Raw genomic sequence first — 18,864 nt, forward strand, 5'->3', positions numbered from 1 at the left:
TATTTAATCAGTCCTGTACTTTGTGTGCCTGTCTCTGAGCATGTTGTTGGAGACAGTGTCAAAAGCCTTACCACAATCCCAGTATGTCTCATCCATTATTCCCTCTTTTGCTAGAAGCACCACTTACCCATCATAAATCCATGCTGACCACGCTTGATGACCTCCTTATCCTCAGATGTTTGAAAATGCTTTCTGAGGGAACTTGCTGTTACACCTTCCAATGATCGAGGTGAGGCAGAGCAGCCTGTAGCTCCCTAAATCCTCCCTGAATTCTTGTGCCTAAGCTAGGAGTGGTGTTTTCTTTCTTGTTTTTTTCTTTTTTTTCTCTGTCCTTTTAGCAACTACGAAGTTTATGAAGGAATAATTTTGGGGAAAATATCTTTAGTAATCTTTGTCAGAAATATGTTTCTATGTATGAAGGGAAGCTTGCTTATTTTGAAATTTTTTCCATTTTTCTGCAATCTTAATTCTTCTAGCAAGTAAAATGAAAGATTATCTTGCATATTTAGCAACTGTGTATTTAATTTACTTAACTTGTGTATACCAAGAGTTAAGAAAGCCTGGTGAAAACAGGTATCCTAAAATGTATTTTCATTTAAAGGGAAGTATGGGAAGCTGCTGGAGGAGTCTTCCCTAAGCTCTTCTGGAATGCAGGAGTGCTTGCTGATTCTTGGCTTCACTGTTTAAAACATGAGCTAAATCTAGTGAGATGTACATAATGGAGCTGTAAATTTCAGGTATATAGTTGCTAAATTAAACATCAGTATTGCTGGGCTTCTAAAGGCTAAAAATAGGAACTGATATAACAATGGTAATGTAACACGTAGGTCTTCTGCTAAATTACTCTTTTTTTGTTCCTGTTAATGTGTCTAATTGCAACATTGATTGGAGTTGTATCTTCACAAAAAGGGAAAACTGACTCCTGCTGAGGGTAGGTGGGGGTTTAGGTTTTTTATCAACAAACCATCTGCTTCTCTGTATACTGAAGACATGTTGAATGTTTTCTTGAACATAATGTGACAATTGAGGCTATGAACAGGTTCTACTTCCATCTAATTCTGATAACGCAGGTGATCTGCAAGTATGATCTGATACCATCACTGACAGAATTAAAGTTGTTCTACTTTTATTCCTCCCTGTTTTATTTTTATTTCCGGTAAACTATGATCTTATGTGATAAGAATGCTTTTGTTTTAGCCATGGATTTAAAGGGGGAGGGGGGCATGAGGTGGCTTCTGTTTATCTCTTTATTTTTCTCATTACCTCAGCTGTAACAACAGGAGCACTGCTGTGAAGATCAGCTGTGCTTTTGCTCAGGTAGCTGGAACAATTATAATCGGATAAAAATATAATTTATATGGGGTTTTTGTATGTAAATGTCATTCATGTTTAGACTTTAAATGGGTCCGTGAATGAAAGAAATTCCTCAGAATTTTAAGCTGTGTCACTTGCCTAATGTGAATCTTTACTGGCTGGCACTGGCCGGCATTATTTATCTATTATAATATACATATTGTAAATGCTTCATTCTGTTTTATATTTTAGGTCTAAAAATATCTGGAAGGAGATTAAGTGGTTCAACAAGTAACGCTCTAATGGATGACAGAGACTTTGCACCAAATGATCTACAAATAGACTCAAAGGACAGTCTTCCTGCTAACTATAGGGTAGAAAGTTTGGCATCTCATTTGATTCCTTCAGCTGATGAAAATGAAAATCAACTTGACAGTGATGGGAATGAAGTTCTGACCAGTAGTAGCATTACTATGGGACGGCAGGATAAAGGTGAACAGGATAACATCAATAATAATGAGAATACAGACAGTGGAGACTACATCCCAAGCTGTAAGGAAAGTGAGACTGAGAGAAGATCTGTAAATGTCCATATGGATCCTCATCCGGAGGAGAAGCCTATTACTGAAAAACAGCCAGGTGGAAAAAGAAGTCCAAGAAGCAAAAGAAGCTCCAGTAAAAAATCTAAAGGTACTTAATTCTAATTGATTTTTTTTCTTTTGTTTACTTCAGAAGTAACACTGTAGTTTAGATCTGTGAGCTAATAAGAAGTATGTTTTAATTGTTGTACTGATTATTTTTAGCATTTAACTAAGGGTTTGGTGAATTTTTTGTTTGTTTTACTTTTTTTTTTTTTTTTTTTTTTTTTTTTTTTTTTTTTTTTTTTTTTTTTTTTCCCAGAACTGCTATTAGTCTTCAATCAGATTTACCTCTGTTTTTACCTTCTGTATTTAAACAGTGGCTATGTAGCAAATCTAACACGTCAAGTAAACAGGAGTAGAGGAAGGTACCCAGTGTCAGTATGGAAACTTGGCTGGTGTACAAAACTTGGCAGATTCTGGCCTTATTATGGTTTTGCTCATTTGAACATCATGGTCAAGTGCAAGATTTTGGTGTCTTGATCCCATGTCGATGTTTGAAATCTTGTTATGAGTACCAAATAACTTGATCTTGCCCTGCTGTTGTAAAATTTACTTACATTTTTCAAAGTTTACCAGATAGGCCTAGTTTGTGTGTTTTGTGTAACAAACTGTTAAAAAATTGGTGTTCCTACCAATTTTTGATGTTACTTTTTCTTTAGATATTTTGGATGCAAATTGCATAAGGAAAATGTAATATTTATTGAATGTTCTTATTTGAAATCTTTCTGCCCTTTTTGAAGGAGTAGGATTTAGTGTAACATAATGTTTTATATTAGGTTTTTGCTATACATTTAAAATACAATTTTCCTCATGAATGGCAAGTGTTTTGTGACCTAATCGGAAAAGTGATTATTATTTTAAGGGATTATAGAATAGGTAAGGATAGGAAAGGAAGGGAGACTTGCATTCCATATCTTTGTTCAAATAGGCAAAATCTGAAAAGAAAAATTATATTTTCAAGTAGAAATATGAGCATTCTGGAATCTGCTGTTTGAGGGAGAAGGATTTCTCAATGACTTTCTTCAGCACTTAAATAGATATATTTCATGTAGATTTAAGTTTTAATAACAGAATAAAATAATTAAAATGAGATTGGTTCTCAATTACTTCCACCAGTCATCTGATGAGAATAACAAAAAACAAATTGATGAAAAGTTATATATACGTGTTGACATAGGTATCTGAAGAACAATAAGAGGAAAAAAGGTAAAAAACACACCTCAACACTGGAAGATAAACTTGGCTCGTATTCCTTCTCCATTAGTTTGTATTCTTGTTGAATGAACTGATGCAGAAGTACTGCAAAAGGAGCTGTCCACAGTAGATCGAAGTTTTAAGAGAAAAAGTAGAATCCTGAAAATATAGAAAATTTCATGGAAAAACCTGGCAAGGTAGAAAATCACACAAGAGAACATCTTGTCTGCAAAATGCCTTAGAGTTTTGTTGAACTGTTATGAATAAACTCTTGTTACTTTATTAGTAAAGAACCTTGATTGTTAGAAAGGAAGATCAAAATATAAAATTACATCTCCCATTTTTTATGGGCTAATATACATTTAGTAATTTTTTTCGATATTCTCATATGACCTTCCTTCTGTTTTCACAAAATGCAGTTAACTGTGTCACAATTTCTTGATGTTGCAAATGTCATTATTTTAGTGGCAATCTTCCATTTAATTTCCAGCACCAGCTAGTTTAAATGATTCCTGAATATTTCACTACGCCCTTTACATTAAGGTCCAAATATGCCTTCTTCTCTTTATACTGACTCAGACTTGAAGGTGAGGATAATCGAACTAGAGTGGAAGATTCCTGCGTAGCAGAGCACCACACAAGCAAGCTGGAATATCAAACGAAATACTTGCATGGCATGTACTGTTATGAATTTTAAAAAATATATTTTAAACTGTTGAGAAATCACGGATGAGTTACTTTAAATCATAACTAAGGAAGAGATTTATGAGTCTGTTTCCCTTCCACCTGTTTTGATTGCTGTTAAATGTTGCCATTCTAGAAAAGATGACATTTGACTTTACAAGCACATTGTTCATCTTTCTCTTCTTGTTAGTGACTAAGCAATTTATGTGGAATATAGAAAATTACATTTTAGTCATTTTTGTTTACTTGTTATTTGCTCAGCGGAATACTGGTGATCATTAGAGAAGCCAATCTTTCACTCTCAGCATGTTTTTAATTTAGAAAAAAGAGCAAGTACTCATGCTTGCAAAGTGTTTGAAACCATCTAAATCGTTGTTTGTGAAGAATAAACAGTTTTAAGTTGGATTATTATCTGTCTATATATGCTTGGGATGTGTTGAGGCTAAAATTATCCTAGTTTCTACTATCAGAAGACTGGAATGCAAGTTTAACAGTCACTTTATCTGGATGAAGATCCTTCTGGTTCAATATTCTTCCCCTAACAGAGGATTTGTTGGTGAGAGTACAAGGACAAGACAAACGTGTAGTGATTCATTCACATGTTCTGCTCCCCATCCTCAGTAATCTCAGAACTTCCCCAAGTGGAAGCTGATAGACTGTAATACTTTAGAGTGAATTTGTCACCTCACTTACGGTTGCTTTTTGCATCCATTTCAGTGTCCTGGAGTAAGCAGTTCCAGGATTTCATGTATTTATTGTTTCACCTCTTTTAGCCCTCTTGATACTGTAGGAGATTGAGAATGGACAAGTCTATGGCTTCTAAATCCCAATTTTTTCTTACACTCTTTTTGTATACTCATCATAGTTTTGAATGTACTATGATTATATCTGGTTAGAGAGGACTGGTGACCAAAGAATCGATGTACATTTAAACTTCGGTGATTATTCATAATGTTATTCCTCGTAAAGAGTTGTACTAACTTTAGTGTGCTAGAGATAGTGATTCATCCAGTTGAATCTGTTTCGATATATTTTGTAAACATGGACTTCAAATTATCCATGTTCTCCAAGAATAAGTTCATCTTTTTTTCAAAAGGTCAGTCCTGGCATAAAGAATCATATGATTCTTTAACATAGTACAGCATGGTAATCTGCACTCAATCTTTTTTCCCCCAAGTTAAATTCTGCAACACATGCTTTTTCTGTAAATTATTCCACTTACTTCTTAAAGCAGCTTGAAGGTGGAAGAAGGAAGAAAGTGTTTGGGACAGAATTGGTGTTGATGCAAATAAAATATATAAATATAAGATAGTCAAATTACATGAAAATTCAAGTAATACTATTTTATTTAGGGTTCTGTACCAAACTATGATTTTGGGCTTGCTCAGTTTAAATTACATCTTTATCACCAATACTTTTGTCTCAAAAGCTCTTCTCTTAAAAATGAACAGATTTTAAATACTTGCTGGTCTTATTCTTTTTTCCTCAATAGTTCTTGAATGAATTGGTCTGAAACAGCTTTCTGTATTGGGTACCAAAGAATGTTGAAAAAAAAGAGATTGCCATATGTTTTCTGTACTAGCAACTTCTGTTGCTGGTGACTTAAGCTAGTGCTACTAGCTTATGAAATGAAATACGAAATGAATATGAAAATTCAAATTCACATAAAAAACAGAGGGCAACATCCATAATTTTATTTTGATAGCGAATCCCTCCTACTTGCACCTTGGATTCATTCTCAGGCAGGTAACAAAGAACATCTTAATTTCACGTATTTGCAGTACTGACAAAGAGAAAAACCTGAGACATACTGAAAAATGTGGGTTTTTATTCACAAAGTATGTCAAAATTTGATCTTTTTTAGGCAACCATGGGGCTGCTTCTGTGAGGTGTTGGTGAAATTGAGAGAAAGTTTGCTTCTCCCCATGTCTTGGGAAACATTGGCACACCCAGCTGGGCATAGAAGGGATCAGTTGAAACATTTGTGAGCCTGGCAAAGCAAAAACTTGAACCTGGTTCTTTGCCCGGGGCCTACTGAGTGTTCTGGCCACTGATGTCTTCTCTGTCTTTTTGCATACATTTTCATAAAGGCTTTGGTTCCATTCTGGGGTGGAGTAAATTTCAGTGCTTTATAAAGTGAAAAAAATTAATACTTCCTTACTAAAAAATCAGAAATATATGTGAGATACCTCTATTTAGTGAATAAAAAAAGTCAATCTTCTTTGGACAATAAGATTGATTGATTGATTCCTGGAAAAAGTAGTGTGCTGTTTTCAAGAACGGGGGCAAACAATACATAGGGTTCCTAGCCCATCACATCTTTATGATGAAATAGCCTTACTAAGTGTTACAATAAAAGTTCTTTGTTGCAGTGTTGCTAAGGCACAAATACTGCCTTGTGTTGAAAATCGAACACGTTAGAATTAACCTGCGTAACTGTAAGGCCTCACTTTCAAAAGCAGGGAAGAAATTTGAGGGCAGGACTTGATTCTGAGGGACAGCTCAACTCCATGCTTGAATAATAATGCAGTTCATGAAAGATGTTTTAGCAACAGTAGAATTAAGGGTTTTCGTGATAGTTGCTATTGAGCATATTGCAGTGAGTGTTCGTGTTTTGATAAGACAAGTGGTTGTTAACTGCTTAATAAGGTGCAGCTTGAAGTGACGTTTGGTTTCTTTGTTTTTCTGAGAAAAAAGGTTTGCCAGAACACGAGGATCCTCTTTTCTGGCTTAATGATAATTTGCTAAACAGGAAGCTGTATTTTTAAAGACAGCCTTAATTCCATCTCTAGAAGTATTTCCTGGTTTGTATCTTGCATGCAGTTGTGTCTCTTGTTGCTTTTGGCCCACAGGAAGCCCAGATAAATACCGGAAGATCAGAGATGTGCATTAATTTTGAAAAAGCAATGTTAAGTTACGCCCATATTTTTTCTGGCAGTAAGCCCTGTGAAAATAGCCACCCACAGAGATTATTAGTACTCCTAACCTGGATAGTTTACTAAATAAAGAGTTTAAAATAATCAAAAGTAAAATGGTGGAGCCGTCCACAGACAGGCTAATGCCTTTCTTAGGTCCTAAATTTTAAACCTGAATCATCATTATTTCGTTTCTGTGGTGGTGAAAACAAAGGGGTCTGAAACTGAGTGCCCAAACTGGGGACACAAAGATACCTGAAACAGTGCCCTCAGCTGTCCGTCTTTCAGATGATAACACGAATTCAGAAAATGGGTATAGCTGAGGAACAATGCTCATCATAATTGGAGTTTATTAAAAGCTTATTGTGCACGCTTTTGTGGCCAAATTCTCTAAATTATTTTGAATAACTGTGGGATGTTTTTAAGTTCAGTCTTAAGCGAGTGTGTGAAATTCAATGTTTTATGGAGATATAAAAAGGAGTTTATTAACTGTTGGAGCCAGTTGTAGTTTTCTGGTTGCTCCTAAGACTGTGTTTTATAGGAAGCTATAATTTATTGCTTTTATTCTCTGATCTCTGTGAGAAACTGATCCAGTCAGTACATGGGTAGTTGATTTCTCCCACTACTGCTGTCACTACTACTACTCTACTCTTCTTTCTTAATCTCAGTTAACATTTTCTCATAACTATCATATACAGGATCAAAATACATAGCAAGTTTTATATTTCTGACAATAAAATGAGGGATTTACACCCAGAAAGTTTTTACCTCTAATATTCTTGAAGTGTTAACACTTTACATTATTCTTCATCACTCCACCTGAATGCCAGACTTCTTTTGGACTTCTATAAAATTGGTGATAAGCAACAGTGAACTCCTAGGAAATGTACCATGGAGAACATAGTTTTCCGTCTTTCAAGAAGTTCTGGGATCTAAATTCCGTTTACATTGCCTTGTGTCATTGTTACCAACATAGATCAGCAGCACTGGCTCTGTCCTTGGACGCTCAAACAAACTATCCAGCTATGTAGAGAGGTCTTCCTTTTCACTAGGCAGTCCCTTAGCAGTCACTTGGACATCTCTCTCCTACAATAGAAGCCCACACTGTGATCATCTGCTTCTTTCTATGCTTTAAGATCCTGCTGTCACTGTCACTCCTGTGAGGAGCCACTGTGTTACTATCTAAAAAACAGGAACCCATTGAATTGTCCTTCCTTGCTTGTGTCTGTCCATCCCCAGGACACCTCCCTGTAGGAGGTTCTTGGCAGGAGCAAAGAAGCAAACTGAGAACCTCATTCATACTGTCCTCACAACCTCCTATTTGCCCTTTTTGAGCAAAACTGCATTCCAAGCACTTTTAGGTCATCCTGGTCCGTTTTTTTTTAGTAACTCTGTATAACATGTTCGAAGTGTTCTGATTTTTTTTTGCCCCACAAGTGAAAGCAGGGTCCCAGATAGAAGTATACAAATATATCTGATTGTTACTGTGTTCTGTTGGGTAGGTGAGCTGACAGTGAGACAGACCTGTCACAACTAATTTTGATAAGGCCAGTATTTAGTTTAGCAATGATGTTATTTAATACTAGGTTTTTCATCATAACATTCATATTGAAATTTCCTATAAAAGGCAACTCAATGTATTTTTTTTGAAAACTAACCTAAGTACTTGTCCTTTTTAAAGGTACTTCTACAATGGGAAACACAGCAACCCAGGAGGAAAGTACTCTTATCACAGATACAGATTTTGTGCAGGCTGAAGGTGCTGTTGAAACAAAGGAAAACTTTCATTCAAAAGACCAAAAGCAAACATTGCAGTCTCTTTTCTCTTTGCTCCGTGAAGAGGTTGAGCAGATGGATTCAAAGATACTGCCCCTGTGTCTCCATCAGGTACTTGCTATGATTTTGGAGTGCTGGACCCAATTTTATTTTTATTTGATACCTTTGTTTGTTAAGAAAAATATGTATAAATGAAATTTATGCCAATACTCATATCTAGACAGGATATTTTGATGCATAACAGATGGTCAAGGCAAATATCTCCTCTAAGATCTGCTAATACTTGTAAAATTATAAATTGCCTTGTAAGTATATTCTGTAGTTAAAGCAACCTCTTAAGGATGGGTTTCTGATTCCCCAAATGGTGAAATTAGTTTGGCAGAAAGATTTAGGAAAATTGCTGTTTAAAATGCCTTGAATAAGGTCTGTAAGACACTGGTGTACTTACAGGAGAGGAGATGCTGCAGGCATCTTTCTAGCATCAATTTTATAAATGGATATTAGGATCCAAGGTTTCTTGGTGCATACCTTTATATAAGCACAGTTGCCACACCTGCAAGACCAAAGGTTGTGATTTGCAAAGCAATCTTTCTTACAAACTGGGCAGTGCATTGCTATTTTTTCTGAAGGTCATGATGCTGAACAAGTATGTGGATAGAACTTGATGCAGTATTAATTTACAGTTTAGTTGTGTCAGACTAACAGCAGACTAGAAGACCTTTTGCTTGGCTGTGAGGCTTAATATGGGCAATATGTAAATACTATACCTATATGATTTAACTTAGCTGCGTTGTCTTTATTTTGGAAGATGGGATGGTTTTAATATTTTAAACTTCTAAACTGCAATGACATTCCCACATTCTTTTTTGATACAAATAAAAAATTATGGGAGAAAGAGGTTTCTCTTTTAGGCTGGCATATTAGAGGTAATCTACATTTGACATAGAATTTCAAATTACTTTTTCTAATCCATTGTTGAGCAAAGATTTGATACTGTTACTTAATTTACGAGAAGCTTAGCTTCAGGGTTAATAATCTGTACTTTTCGCCACATCAAATTTGGTGGTAGTCCATGGGTCAGCACAAAGGTCATTTTTGGAAAACAAGATGGGGCAAAAACTTAAAATGCTTTACAGACATCAAGGAAATCAATTTCATATGCTGGAGGTGAAATCTGTTGCTTTTTAGATGAGGAAGCCAAACTCTAAGGGGAAGAACCTGTTGAAAATCATACAGGAACTGTGACAACTGAGTACAGAATCTGCATATTCAGATTGAAATGTAGTCAAACACTATCTCTTTTTTCCTAAAAATGATCAAGCATTTTGAATGGAGTGTTGGAAAGAAAGCTAATGGAACTTACAAGGATCCTAACCTGGCTTTTTTAATTGAGGATGGGAGGGGGAAGGATTTTAAGTTTAGCATTCCTGTAAAGTGAGATTATTAAGATTTTTTTTTCCCTTTTTAGTGAATTAATCTGTCATCTTCAGTTTTTTTTAGATTGCTTATACAGCTTAATAGTAACATTAAACAAAGTCTAGCAAATACACTTCTATCACATTCTTCTTCTATTCTCTATGACAAAACTCAATGTAAAATCAAGAGCTGTGTCAGATGTTCTGGAGTATTAACCCATGGTTAATGGAGTATTAAGTCCATGGTATTTGTGGGAAGCCTGTATTGAATATTTAAAGGCTGTTGGATAATAGGGGCTGTTCTAGGAGTCAGCTTCTAATTAGATTAGGATGTAATTTTTTTTCCTGTCTTGAATCAGATTAATTTGATTTGCTTAGAACTTGTTACAGAATCTAAGAAGTATTTTTATATAAAACATGTAGAGCTTTGGTAGCTCCAAAAATCATTAGGAGGTTATTGTGTACAGCAGACAAAATGTGCAGAAAAAGAACATTAAAAGCCACCCATTTTCTTTCGAAGATACTGGGCTCAGAATGGTCTAGTGATTAGTAGTAAGGCTGAGAGCCAGGAAATACAATTTGTAATCTAGACTCCTCCATCAAGTTGCTGTCTTTTTTGAGCAATCATCTTCAGACTTCTACAAAAATGCTTATTTAAGCCCTCCATATTATGACTACTGAAATTGATATGTCCCACAGATTTTGAGACTGAATATTAGAGTGCTCCCACAGAAGTCATTGGGTACTCATCTGTGAGGTGCCTCAACCTGAATGTGCTGGGATCAGGGTACCTGCAGTTCCTGGGCACATTTTGCAAGCTCTGCCCTTACCTCACCATGCATGGCAAATAGGAAGACTGCCAAAATTTGCTGTCTCTGAGGACTGATGAGTTTCTGCTTGTGAAAGTCACTGGTAGTGTAGAGCTCTGTGAAATACTTCTGAGGTTTATATTTTTTGTATTTAATTGCATTTACAAACAAAGATGTCAGTATTCCTCAGCTTTCTAGGAAAGCCTGCACAGTTTTATAACAAGCACAAATAAGTTATTGTTCCAATTCTCAAATATTTTTTTGTCCACAGGGAGACAAAAGATTGGGTATTTTTCCATCAGTCAGGAAACCTCCATTTCTGTTTTAACACATTGCAGTGTAATGCCCAGGAGAGCACAGCAATGATCTTGATTTGATCAAGCATAAGGAAACGTTGGTCAGGCACAGAATGCAAACTTTTGAACTTGTATCAGTAGAAATAGTACTTCTGTTGTAGGTCTTTTTAAAGCTTTCTATTAAGATAACTGAAAATGTTTCTGAAATAATTTTTATAGTTGTAGCAAAATGAAACCTTATAAGATTTGGGTAAATCTGTTTTGTGTGAGAGGACTTAATATTTTTTTGGTCTTCGATACTCTTTTAAAACATTTACTAGAACAGGAATGCATGTATTTTGTCAGAACATTCATATTTTACCCAAACTAAATTAGAACCTGCAAACTAGATGTTTAGAACCTGTTTAGAACTATGATAAAAAGTTTATATTACATCCTTACCACTGTCATGAAAAGTATAGATTTTTAATTTTTTTTTTCATTTTTGCAGATAGCTGAGACCTATTTTCAAGAGGAGGAATGTATCCTTTTCCTTGCAGAAATCGTTGCACAGTATTAAAATAATGTGGCGTGATAAAAGTTAAATGGTTTCTGTTAACTCACATCTTGTGGGTCAGGGTTAGAAAGAAGTGAAATACCCTAATTTACCCGGGAGTGAAAACACAATATGCTATCAAATCCTCCTTAATCGAACAACTGGAATGTGAGCTAAGAGATAAATTCACTTCCAAGAGCTGTACTGATGCAGTCATTAGTAGCTGGACATAAGCAAGGAAGTAAGAAAACGTTTTCCAAGAACTTTTGTTTTTATAAGTTAACTTCTATTCTAAATTTTAGTAACTGGGAAAATGTCCAGTTTAGAGATAGGATGTGTATTATATCAAGGTACTTATAGTAATGATAAAATTGTCACAACAGTTGATTAGAATATGTACTAAAAATGTCTAGACTGGCATAAAAATACCAAACACACGGAACTGAGATCAGCAACCTGCAAACAATAGCAAAATGGTGTTTGACAAATGCTGATTAGTCAAAATCCTATCAAGGTAGTCTGAGAAATTGTTGTAGGAAAATATGGGTAATTGCTTCTGGGAACAGTTTAATAGTCTAGTTTATTTTGATTTGTTCCTAGTAAGTGTGGTCAAAAAAATTGTAATAGTTGAACTGCTGATAATGACTCTGATAAATTTCAGTAATTGTGTGGGAGAATAATAATATTAAACACCAAAATTAAGTTAGAATTTTAGGAAAGGTGGACTTGGATTTCCTTTTTGCTTTAAAGGGAAAAGATCAGATTATAAAAAGAAGAGGCCAGTGGTAAACCCTTAAGGTATATGTTATTCACTGAGATGCATCATATATTACAGAGTTTGTGCATACAGATTATTTCTTTATTATGTAATTTGTTCAAACAAAATACAGCAAACAGGCAATTGTTTAGCAGGCTAAGTAACAAGGCATAAGAAACCTAGACAAATTATATTCACCTGTAGATAAAACCAGAGAGCTAACAGTTGCAATATTATAATAGCAACACATAAATTAAAATATCCATCACCATTTTAGAGGACTGCACTTCCGTTTTGGTCGTCCTAATTCAAAAGTGTCCATCAGAAAATGTGAATTATACAGCACAAATGAAAGGCATGGAAAAATTCTGTAGTGTATTATGGTGCAGGGGGAAACACAATAAATTTAAAATTTAAATGGCATGGTAAAAACAGTTCCTCTTTCATCAAAGTTCCTTTAATTGAAAGGCACTCCATTTAAAGCTGATCAAAGGAAATATTTTTTAATGCAACATACACCTGATGTATGGAATTCAACACCACTATGTAATACATATTTATGAAGGATATCTCCGCTGTACCTCCAGCCATCAGTTTCCTGAGGTTAATAAAGAACTTACTTGATCATGTTGCACTGTATTAATTATCCATGACAGACATTTTAATTCATCCAGTGTGGAACCTCATATTAACAATAATTCAGGGTTTGTTGCTGTGATCCTCTAAGGCTCTCTCTGTGATCTGTAATTCTGTTTCTATGACAGATTTCCTGAGGACAGGGAATATTCTTTCCATTAATATTGTTGTTCATAAGCCATGCTGTTGCATGAGGCTAACCAGAATAACCAGTACTGGTTGTGTTTTTGTAATAATTACTCCAGTGTTTTAATTAGCATGAATAATGGAAAGTGGTTTTTCTGTATTACTAAAGAACCTCATTCACTGTACTTCTATTCCCATTGTACTGTAGAATTACATTTCAAATAGCTGGTAAACAGCTTTAAACAGCACAACTAACAACTCAGGCTTGGTGTAGCTAGAATTATCCAGACTATTGTAAAATATGTGACTATGAGAATACCTTTGTGAACATACTGATAACCCTAAGCAAGGGGAAAGAGTTCTTCATAGAGAAGAAAAGTGAGCAGAATCCTCAGGAATACAAAAGGTAAACTCAGCAGTCCCAACAGTGTTGTATACAATGAGAAGGTTGAGAAGGGGGCAGGTATTTTTCAAAAGTTGAAGTTGGATCGATTGTTTTAATACTGTCTCCAGCTGTTCAGTAGAAAGGAGCTATATTTCAGTTAGTCATAGTTAGGTTATTGGCGTATATTTGTATTTCTTGAGAGACACGTGCTGGTATTTGTATCATTGTTTTGCTTTACATTTCCCAGAGATTTCATTTTTTGGTAAACTTATCAGCATAATAACATTTCAGTCATTTCTTTTCAAGAAAAATCTTTTTTGTGTTTCAGGTACATGGGAAGGGGTAGCTGCTGAAAAGAATAGGATTTTCATTTTTTGAATGTTTCTCCAATTATTTTACTTCTTGCCTGCCATTTTCATGTCTGCTATTTTTTTTTTCTTTCTTGCACAGAAATCAGGATGCTATCCATTATTCATTTTGATTCACTTATTGCAAATTTCATGTATATAATTACTTCCCTTTCAAACATGATGCCAGTTATAAGCAAGTCATGCCATGTCCACATACGTGTGCATTTGCCTTTAACCTTCCATTCAGATGAGAAGGCGATGAAGTTCATTCAGCTTGAACGACTTTATCATGAGCAGCTGCTTGCAAATCTTTCTTCCATACAGGAACAGTGGGGTGAGTGAGTACCAGCTAAACTAATATGGTAGAAGAAGTAGTTTGTAGTTCTAATTAATAGAGTTACATTTCCAGGCTAAAAAAGTTACATAGCAAAAGCAGCATTTATATCAGAATTTCTCTGAGCTTGTTACAAGAAGAACATTCCTGCTTTGGACTTGTTTGCACACAATTAGGTGTAAATAATTTGTAATTCTTTCTTTTGTTAATCAAGATTTTGATCCACAGTTGCTTCAAGCTTATTTTTGGATTAGAGTCAGTGAGTGTGATGTGATGAAAATGAAATGTGTTCTGAAAGACAAGGATGCTGTTTTACATAATCTGGAACAGGACTGTAGAACATACGCAGAAAAGTTGTCAATATTTTCCATTAATTAGTTTCACCTATTTGTTTTATATTAAGCTACTTTTCTAGTATCTTGTGTAAAAGTTGTTTTGATTTAATTTAGAAAGAAAATGGAGAACAGCAGTTCCCAGTCCAGTTACAACACTGAGGAATTCAGATAAAGAACTGAGTGGCCAAGAACTGGAAAAGCTTACTAGAGTTTGCTCCTCGCATCGGCAGTAAGTATAAGAAAGTATTATAACTCCTCAAAGTAATAATGTTAAGTTACTGCAGCTGTTATCTCTTTGCCATTATGGGTGTTTTAAAATAATCAGTGTCAAAATAAAAGTTGCATCACTGGCTTGTTATAAGTTACTGGTTATAAAGTAGTGGTTCCTTCTAATAGGTAACTAAAATATTTTTACCGTCAGTTTTCACATTGTTTTAATATTGATTGAGGAATGCATGAAGACTAAATCTGAACTCACTTTAGCAAATCAGTTTTCCAGAATTGGAGTTTTGAGTTCTATTATTTCAACCAAAGGAAGAACCGAATAGTGTTAATTTAGGAAGAAAGAGACTGTAGAATTAATGACGGTGTTCATGTCTAATACCTGTTGGTTTAATCTTTGTTTCAAAATGCAAGTGTCCACCGTCTTGGACTTCAGCACCCATACGTAGCCTATAGGATTTTATTCCCAAATTTCCACATTTTAGGACAATTCCTTAATGCTTAAAGTAGTTCTTGTTACCTTCTATTAATTTCATATAGGTTGCACTTACATGAAGCAGTGGTTCTGTACTTTCCTAGCATGACAGTATTCTGAACAGTGAAAGCTGAGTTGGCAGCTGCTTTGCCTGATCCATCAGTCTCCTGAATCAGAGTATCACAGCATAACAAACTTGTGGGCAGTGCCTAGGGGGCTTTTCTGGGAAGTAACATATGGGATTGTACCTGTGAGGAAGGAGGAGGAGATGTGTTCTTTCATGGGTCAATGTCCTACTGTCTAGACATTGATTTTAAGCCACAGATGGAAAAAATCATACGAGGTGCCACTGAAAAATGATCAGCCAACAGCAATAAGGAAACTAACCACATTGAAAGGCTGTGAAAAGGCCTGCCTGTGACAGGCAAGATGCTCTCAATTGGATGGGGAGAGAGAACTTTTCTCTGGTACATTTGCATTGGCTTAGTCAGTCTGGATATAACAAAAGCCAAAATGCTCCTGTTGCTCATAAAGAGTACGATTTGGCTGTCAGTTTTTTCCTTCAGGGTGATGGTACCAAAGTTTGAAAACACCCCAGCTGATTGCCAGAATCCATGCAGGAGTTTTTAACTGTATTCTGAATGCCTTTGGGGAGGGAGCCTCTGGAAATGCATTCCTGCATTCCCACAGGAAGAGGCGTCAGGTGTAGCACTGGAGCTGCAGGTCTGCACCCGCAGTGTGCTGCTGCTGAGAAACCCTGCAATTTGATAAAAATTAAGGGTTGTGTTCATTAGCCATGATCAGTGCTCTGTATTTAATATTATTGCTTTTTCAAACTCTCTAGGCAAAGCCTATTTGCTTTTATTGTTTCATATGGGGAGAGTTTCCTAAGCTTTAAACACATTTTAGTTTTTAATTTAAAATTTTTAATGAATAGCATGGAGGTATTGGAAGATGTGAGCATTTTGCTTTTGTAATTGGAAGTAATGTAACTTTTTCTGATACTCAAAGTTTACGGCTACATACTGGACATATTTGCTCTTTAAAGATAGTTTTGAGTGTCCTTTATTTGAAGTTTAAATGTTAAAAATTAAAAGTCAATGTAACTTTGAAGATTTTGTTAGAGAATATGAACATCAGTACTCTTCCCTTGTCTCTCCAATTTTTTTTCCAGTAGCTTTAAATAAAACGCTCCACATTTTATTTTCACTGCTGTATGAAAGACTGCAAGACAGATTGTGTGTGATAAATCACTTTGTGTATAAATCTCTATCCAGCTGGCAAAGTCCACCCTGATTATGAGCAGCGTTGATTCACCTGTGAATCTGAATGGAGTCAATGGGAGCTGCTGTAGCTTACAGAACCCAGAAACTGTCCCAGTCCGTGGAGAGGGAAATACGTTTTTTGTGGGGGGTGTTTCATTCCTCAATCTCTTTTATAGTGATCACTATTTTAAATAGTAGATATCAAGTTCTTAGATGTTTTTTAAAGTTGGTGGAGTTTCTTCTGAGCATAATCTTTTATAGGAATGTACTTTGCTTGATATGTTGTAGTAAATTTTCTTCTGACTGCTTTTGCAATTAGGTGGAACAGTGTTAGGGCTAATTGGTCTCCTGATGATATTCATGCAGGTACAGATGTGTGCTTGAGGGTATGCTAGCAGGATGACACTTTCAATGGAAGAGAAGTGCTGTGCTAATTTTAGAGCAGAGCAAAGGTTTCTAAGATTTCACTTAGATTTATTATGAAGAATGTTGCCACTAGGTTGTTTAATTTATTCTTTTTTCCTTTATTGCTGCAGGCCACAGTCATCCAAAAATAAGGTAAGCAGCTGTTTAATTGAATTCTGCTTTGTCAAAAATTGGTAATAATTATCTTTTAAGTATTAGATAAACTCTTTCAAGTTTAAAAGCTTTTTGAAGTTTGAATGTCTCAAAAAGTCACAGCATTCCTATTTAATTCCAAAAATTACAGGTAATACTATCATATTTTACAGCTAGTAGCTGCAGAAAATACATGGGAAAGTAGTTATTTGCCTCAGTTAATGGAATCCAGAACTCTAAAGGAAAGAGAAGCTACTGCTTTTAAATCAGGTATGTGTGTATGTATATACATGTGCATACATTTGTTTTAAATATTACACTGTAACAACATATTCCTATAAATACAATGAAGCTATTTCATTTGAAGCTACAGCATTTGTCGGATCTCTTCAGATGCACAAATGGATGATCTTTTTTTTCTCAGCACAGTGGATAAATAATGCAATTTTAATTAGTCATTGATATTCATAATTGTAAAGTAATTCTAGCCTTCATCAAAAAAAGTCTTAAATGTGCATGCATTTATAGTAGCTTATTTAAGTTACAAAATTTTATAAAACTAGAGATAAGATGTGTAATTTGTATGTATACAAATATATGCTAGGTAATCAGCCTGATGAGACATTCTGAGGTGTGGCAACGGAGTACAGTTATCAGTATTAGTAACTATTATAAGTTACATGCAGTGTACTGATTTTGAGATGCATTTTTCTAAAGGAACACAGAAAATGATGAAGCCTTTGTAGGGGTCTTGAAGAGAAAAACACATTTAGTTAATTGTTTGCAGTACATACTTCTATGTCAGCCTCATTTTCCTTTTTCTGCCTTGGGGCAGTGGCCATTTTGTTTGAGTAATTTGTCAAAATCTTTGGGTTCTTATGAAACATTTGCAAATTAATGAATTGTTGAAATGGAGAGAGTGGGAAAGAATATTGGTAGCCAACTGTGCTTTATCTCTCCTCTCTCTGAGCAAAAAGTTTCTGGTATTTCGCCATATTCTTGTTGCCAAAATTGGCTTAAGCTGAGTACCTTTCCTCAAAAACAGCTAGAATTCCTCAGAAGATGAGAACTGGCCTTAGTGAAGCTAGGAGGTCCCTTTCAGCCTAAACTGTCCTAAAGGTGTGTATCAGGCAGGATGTTCTGGAGAATCAGAAATATAAAGATACAGAGTCATGGTTCTCTACGTGTGTGGATCCTCCTTATGGCCATGCTCTTTTACCATTACCGCTATACTGCCTTTTCTCCACTTTTATTCTTGTAATCTAACTAAACCTAAAGCATTAGAAACATGAAACAAACACGTTCTGCAGCTCAGAAAGTAGATCAAAAGAGCACAGTGCTTTTTATTTTTGGATGGCTGGAAATTCCCATGAAAAAAAATGACTATTACAATTTTTCCTCTGATTTTATTCCAAGTGGGAACAAAAGCTTTCTGGAGAGCAGAATTTCTGAACATTTGAATGTTCTTCAGGATCATTTTGTTTCAATACTGAAATACTCTAGTACAACATCTTGACTTAATGTGGAAGGAATTAATGGTGTAAATGGATCTTTTTATTCCTTTCTCTTAATGTGAATCTTGTCAAAATATCATCAAAACCTTTGGGTTCCTGTGAAATGTTGGTAAATTAATAAAGCTGTGTCATCCAATAAAAAGCAGTTCTGCTGAGAATTTTTCAGCAGTGCTAGGTACTTTCAATACAAAGATAGGAATACTTCCACCCTAACTCATGGAGTTTAAATGGTTGAGATTTACAAAAGATGCTTTTCACACGATCAGTGCGTTCTTGAGGAAGCAATGAATTCTCTCCCTGACAAGTGTGAGGAGCTGTTCAGGCAGCACGTGGTCATTAGCTGCTGCTG

At 35.3% G+C, this 18,864-nt stretch overlaps 1 protein-coding gene across 5 annotated transcripts in view; it reads left to right on the forward strand.

The window, feature by feature from the left end:
* The window catches only part of CNST (consortin, connexin sorting protein), a 46,541-nt gene that overhangs the window by 12,270 nt on the left and 15,407 nt on the right, over window positions 1-18,864 (forward strand). For 4 of the 5 annotated variants that reach the window (XM_040059411.1, XM_040059412.1, XM_040059415.2 and 1 more), the window contains 7 exons: window positions 1,546-1,983; window positions 8,409-8,614; window positions 11,514-11,544; window positions 14,060-14,146; window positions 14,596-14,710; window positions 16,980-17,001; window positions 17,175-17,271. In XM_040059411.1, coding sequence (XP_039915345.1) covers window positions 1,546-1,983; window positions 8,409-8,614; window positions 11,514-11,544; window positions 14,060-14,146; window positions 14,596-14,710; window positions 16,980-17,001; window positions 17,175-17,271 — 996 coding nt within the window. Of the gene's footprint in view, window positions 1-114; window positions 230-1,545; window positions 1,984-8,408; window positions 8,615-11,513; window positions 11,545-14,059; window positions 14,147-14,595; window positions 14,711-16,979; window positions 17,002-17,174; window positions 17,272-18,864 lie in introns of all 5 variants that reach the window. The other variant, XM_040059414.1, reaches the window with a different exon arrangement.

The sequence above is a fragment of the Hirundo rustica genome, chromosome 3, assembly GCF_015227805.2.
Source record: "Hirundo rustica isolate bHirRus1 chromosome 3, bHirRus1.pri.v3, whole genome shotgun sequence".
Taxonomy (NCBI): Eukaryota; Metazoa; Chordata; class Aves; order Passeriformes; family Hirundinidae; genus Hirundo; species Hirundo rustica.